At 40.5% G+C, this 6,000-nt stretch overlaps 1 protein-coding gene across 1 annotated transcript in view; it reads left to right on the forward strand.

Annotated features, from left to right (window-relative positions):
• Nucleotides 1-4,724, forward strand: part of PDSS2 (decaprenyl diphosphate synthase subunit 2) — a 90,975-nt gene extending 86,251 nt beyond the window's left edge. The window contains exon 8 of the mRNA XM_063311479.1: nucleotides 3,761-4,724. Coding sequence (XP_063167549.1) covers nucleotides 3,761-3,919 — 159 coding nt within the window. The 3' untranslated portion in view covers nucleotides 3,920-4,724. The remainder of the gene's footprint in view (nucleotides 1-3,760) is intronic.
• The last annotated feature ends 1,276 nt before the right edge of the window (nucleotides 4,725-6,000 follow it).

The raw sequence follows: 6,000 nt of genomic DNA on the forward strand, positions 1-6,000 counted from the left end.
CTTGAGGAGGGGGTGTACCAGCGCCTCCTTGAAGGCAGCCGGAAACACCCCCTCTCTCAAGGATGAATTCACCATTGTCTGGACCCAACCACACGTCACCTCCCAAGCTGCCTTCACCAGCCAGGAAGGGCATGGGTCTAGATGACAAGTGGTGGTATTTACAGTCCAGAGGATCCTGTCCACTTCCTTCAGTCCAACAGGATCAAACTGTTCCCAGATAACAGGGTAGGTACGTTCCCTCGGCATCTCCCCAGACTGTGCCTCATGCTTAGAGTCCAACTTAGAACAGATCTGAGCGATTTTATCCTGCAGATGCTCAGAAAACTCCGCACAGCCCTGTAGGTGGATCACTGAGTCCCCCTTACCCAAGAGGGATCAGGATATCTTAAACAGGGCCGTTGGGCGGCATTCTGCAGACACAATAAGAGCGGAGAAATATTGGTGTTTTGCTGCTCTTACCGCTACAGGGTAGGCCTTAATAGCAGTTCTAGCTTGTGTTCGGTTGGATTAATTCCTTGTCTTCCTCCAGCAGCGCTCTAGACGTCTTTTGATCCTCTTCAAAACCCGCAACTTCTCCATAAACCATAGGGAGTGCCGGGTCAGATGGGGCAAGAGAGGTCGCACAGGCGTGATCCTGTCCAAGGCCCCTGCCACCTCCCTATTCCAGGCTGTGCCTAGGACCTCTGCTGGACCATGCAGTAGATCCTCAGGTATAACCCCCAGCTCCTTTTGAAACCCCAGAGGGTCCATCAGTCGCCAGGGGCGGACCAGTTGAATGGGTCCTGCCTCCCTGCGGAGTGGGGCAGCACCAGAGAATCTCAAGGCCATTAGGGCATGATCTGACCATGACAATGGGGACAGATCTAACTCTCCCATCAGATCACATTGCCACTGCTCCGACAAGAAAACCAAGTCTGGAGTGAGGCCTCTGTCTCGAATCAGGTCCCGGATAATCTGGGACAGGCCCATGGCCGCCATGGTGGCCATGAACTCCCAAACCGCCTCCAAGGCATGCCCCAGGGATGGCAGGTTGAAGTCCCCCAGAACCATAAGTCTGGGGAGTTCCACCACCAGCCCGGAGACGGCCTCCAGCAGCTCAGGCAGGGAGGTTGCCACGCAGCAGGGAGGCTGGTACAGCAGCAACACTCCCAACTCTTCTCGGGAACTCAACTTGAAGAATAGGGTCTCACAACCATCCACTTGTGAAACAGCAACCCTGAAGGCCACTAGAGACTCTCAGATCACAACTGCTACCCCTCCTCCCCTAACCCAGTGTCTCAGCTGATGCCACACCTGAAACCCAACTGGGCACATTTCTGAAAGGGCTACCCCCCCCCTTCAGGGCCCAGCCATGTCTCAGTAATACATGCCAGGTCTGCCCCCTCCTCTGTGATTAAATCACATATGAGGGGGGCCTTGTTGTTGACTGACCTGGCGTTAAGCAACAGCAGTCGGAGGCCAGGGCCCTCAAGGATCTGCTGACCAGGGCCTGGGTCTGAGCACAGAGGGCCAGAACACGCCACTGGTAACAAACACCAGGGGTGTCTTCCCCACAGGTGGCCCACCCTCCGGTTCCCACCATAACATTCCCAGCCCATCACCACCTCAATAGGGTGACCCACTCTACAGCCTGCAGAGTTTCCAGGCCCAGTTGCCTCCGATCCTGGACCTCCAGAAACCCTGGATTGAAACAAGGGTCCCCTCCCCCATGCACACATCCTCCCACACACAATCAGCCTCAAGAGATGGCAGGCCCCCCCAGCACACCAGCTCTCACTCTTGGCACTATTTGGGCCTAACCATCACACACACAATCACTGTGCCCCCCTGCCAGCCTCTCTCTCTGATCCCAGTGGGGCACCTCACCCACTCCTACCCACCCGCTATCTCTCACTTAGGGGTGGATACTCTTACCTAAATAACATAAAATCCTTGGCTCCCCCCAGATTGTATGTTAATTGCTGTGAGATTATTATATGCACACAAATGGAAAGACTCTGAAATACCCACAATGGACGAATGGCTGGTGAAGATAACCAAATTAGCAGAGATGGCAAAATTGACTTGTTTGATTAGAGAAAGGATAACTACATTTGTCAGTGACTGGAAACCCCTTATGGGCTTTTTGCTGAGAAAAGAAAAAAATGTACTTGTGATTTATGGGTTTGATGATTAGAAAGGGTAGACTATGGAAAGGAGGAGATTATTTTGTAACCTTAGAGAGGGAAGGTAAAATATAAACACAATTGTAACTGCTGTTAAGACCAAAAGCTGCTGCTTTACAACTTTGCCTTTTCTTTTCCTTTCTTTTTTCCTCTTATTTCTTTCTTTGAATTTCTTTACTTACTACTTTTCTTTACTTTTCTTACTTTTCTATTTCAAAATTTCTATTTTTTTTAATTCTTTTAAAATTTCTTTAATAAAATTATATTAAAGAAAAAAATCAGATGTCCATGATAGAAAAGGCTTGTTATCTGTGTTTCTCATGATGTAATGTTGAGCTGTTGTGAAGTTAACAGGGAAGCAATGTTATTTCCATTCAGGATGAAGATTCCCTCTTCTTCATCTTCTTCTTCTTCTTTTTGCAGAAACAGATTCATATAAGTGTTGCAAATTCCAACACTCTAAATACCACTTAATCCAGCTACATTATTAAACATATGCTTCATATTTTCTAGTTGAATTTATGATCCAAGAGTATTAGGGTAGGCAACCTGGTACCCATCTTATATTTCAAACTACAGCTCTCAAAATATTTTTCACTAATATGGCAGCCTTAGCCCAAAACATCTGGATATATCCTTAAATCCAAGAAGCTGTTACTTTCTAATATCATTTCTTTACTTTTTTAGAATTGTTTTCAGAGAAATAGGTGTATTAGTCTGTAGGCATTGTGAACACTAACTTATTTATTATGGCAAAAGCTTTCATAGACTATAGTTCACATCATATGATTCAGAAACCTTGCGCCATAATGCTGTTAATCTTTAAGGCATTAAAGAACCCCTTTAATCTTTAAGGTATTCTATGCTACAGAATTCTTTAATTGTTCATAATGAAATGTTTCTAACAACCAAAGTCTTGAAAAATTCTGCACAGTGCAAGTTGATCTAAGTTAGACCAACCCAAAGACCTGCGTGATTACCCTTAGAATAAAAATATTGTACTTGATGGAATACTCCCAAGAACTGAAATATATATTGTATTTGGCTCCTGATTAATTTTATTGAGGTCTGGGTGCAGAAAAAAATGTACTCCAGAGGAAAGAAGTTTAAGAGTTGTTACCATCACAGAAAAATTATTCTGAAATTTTTATCCAGTTTAAACTGCAGAATATGTAAATAGTGTAATATGCGTTGTGTTGGAACATGCAACATGAAAATTATAGTATATTAATGTACTTGCTGGTAGTGAAATTCAATTCAAAATGTATATTCATTAAATACAAAGTAGTTTATTTTATCTCTTCTAGTTAATTGCACATTACACAGATGAATATTTGAAAGCTTTTTACTGGTAGTTACGTAGTAACTATAATAAAATGGCTTAATATCATGGGTTATCTATAAACGATGGGACTAATTTAAATCAATTAAACTGTTTCATTGATTAGAGGATACAATATAGTTTAAGTAATATAATTAAATATTCCTTTGAAACCCAGTTCATGAAACTACAGAATCCATAATGTTTTCTTAACAATTCTGCATATAGTTATTTCTGTCCAAGCTGATAATACTCTGCATGTGTTTTCTCACAGTTGCAAGATGCAATCAAGGCTGGCAAAGGTGTGACTTCAGCTATTGACCTATGTCGTTGCCATGGAAACAGTGCACTGGAAGCTCTAGAATGTTTCCCTCCCTCCGAGGCCAGATCTGCCTTAGAAAACATTGTTTATGCTGTGACAAGATTTTCATAATGTAGAATTGAAAAAAAGAAATGGCTGTTCATTTGTGGAAACAAGCACAGGTGATTGTGCAGATCAGATCTGTCATTGCTAGGGATCCAAATGCATTTGTGGCTTTTAAAAAAAAAGTGTTTCTGTTCCATTCAGTACATTCCCAGATGAACACATCTCCTTCGGAACTGCTACAAACAAAATTAGGGGAAAAAAGGTCAAACAGTTTTCAGTTGTCATGCCAGAAGCACACTTGAGGCTGCACTGGTAGAAATAATTAATGACACCAGCTTCTGTGACCTCAGCAAATGGACAGGAAATAAGTCCTTATTGATTGGGCAGAGTCAGGGATGGCGCCAGCATGGTGGCCTGTGGCTTTCCTGCAGCAGGGAAGACAGAGGGGGCCATGAAGCTGCAGGTGCTGGGAGCAGTGGTTTCTCAATCTACCAGAAAGCAGGGTGCTTAGAAGTAGCATCAATGTAGCAATTTGTCAACACAAAGGGCAGCTTATGAATTGGCAGAAAGGAAAGGATTTTTATCTGACTACATGACATGTTTCCTTAGCAGTTTCTCTGTGCATTGAAATATAAAATAACCTTGTACCTAATGTGTTTAAAGACTGCTGAAAGAGCAATGTTGAGTATGGAAAGCGCTTATAGTCATGTTGAATGTTCTGTTTGTGAAATTTTCAGTCTGATTTAAAAATGGAGCTTTAAACTGTGTTTTCATTTTCTATATCATGCAAAAGCAGATATTGTATTTTCTTACATTTACCAAGAAATTTACTCAGTTTTCATTTTTGCCAAATAAATGTTACTTCAATCGATTTCTGCTTCAATTCTCTATCATAAAGGATTAAGTGATAGTTCTTTCTCTCTTTCCTCCGTACAGGATTTCATTCCCTGAATGGATGTATAAGAAGTGTTTTAACCTTACTGTGTCAAATGTTAAAGTCCAATTACAGAGAGAATACATGGCATATCAGAAGCCTGCAATCAGACACTGTCTCTATTTTGTTCATAGGAGATGATTTTTGTGGTTTGCATGCTTGCAATCTGAGAACATCGTTGACAAGAAGGCTGAGTTTACATAAATGATCCAGATTGAGACTCAGCTACCTTTCTTCCTTGTGTGGTGTAATTACAGCCCAATCTGGAGACAGCTAGCACAGCAAACAGATTTCATTACATTGCTCTTTCAAACGCTAAGTGGAGTTATTTTAGTTAATTTTTTTTCTCTGTGTTTCTCAAGTGATGTGTCATACACCTTCTGCATAATGGCAAATATTTCACCAACAGGAACATTACTTTTTAAAATGGAATATTTAGTTTCACTTATGAGATACACATCAGGATTTAATGCATTTTCATACCTTGACTAGATTGGACTTCTAGTGCATTTCTTATTTCCAAAAATATTACACTTTCAGTATTCAGTAATTACATGAATAAATCAAACTATTTCAATCCTAAGGAACATTTAGTTTTGAAAAGTAGACAGACAGACAACATTTTTTTTGTTTCAAGATATATTTTATCATTAAGGGTTACCTTTAAAAATCACATGTAACAGTAATTTACAATTTACAAAATTACTATCAACATTAGACTACATATGTCATATATTCTAACCTTATAGCACTCCTTATAATAAATATACTGACAAAAAAGGCAGAAAGAATATAACTAAATTACTAAGATATTCAGCTTCTGATAAAGGTAGGTGGGAAATTTCAAAAACCTAAAAATTGTCAGAATTTACTACTTTAATTTTTCTTTAACAATATTATCTTCTTATCCTAAAATTGCTTGATTTATAGAGGACTTTCTGGCTACAGACACTGTAATGTTTATCATCTGATAAGATACACAAGAGACTTCAGGAGGAGGATCTGCCATGTGAACAGAAATCCTCACATGCAATCTTAATTTTCCTATATTTTCAGGTATCTGAAAATAAGAGTATTTGATATTATATTGTGTTTAGCTTCCACTACAATTAAAAAAAACCATCTGAAATGCAATTTGCTGGATTCTGAGTCTTCAAAATAATTTAAGTACACCAAATGAGATACATGCAAGCACAATTGAACTAGGTGGGAG

The sequence above is a fragment of the Candoia aspera genome, chromosome 1 (genome assembly GCF_035149785.1).
Source record: "Candoia aspera isolate rCanAsp1 chromosome 1, rCanAsp1.hap2, whole genome shotgun sequence".
Taxonomy (NCBI): domain Eukaryota; kingdom Metazoa; phylum Chordata; class Lepidosauria; order Squamata; family Boidae; genus Candoia; species Candoia aspera.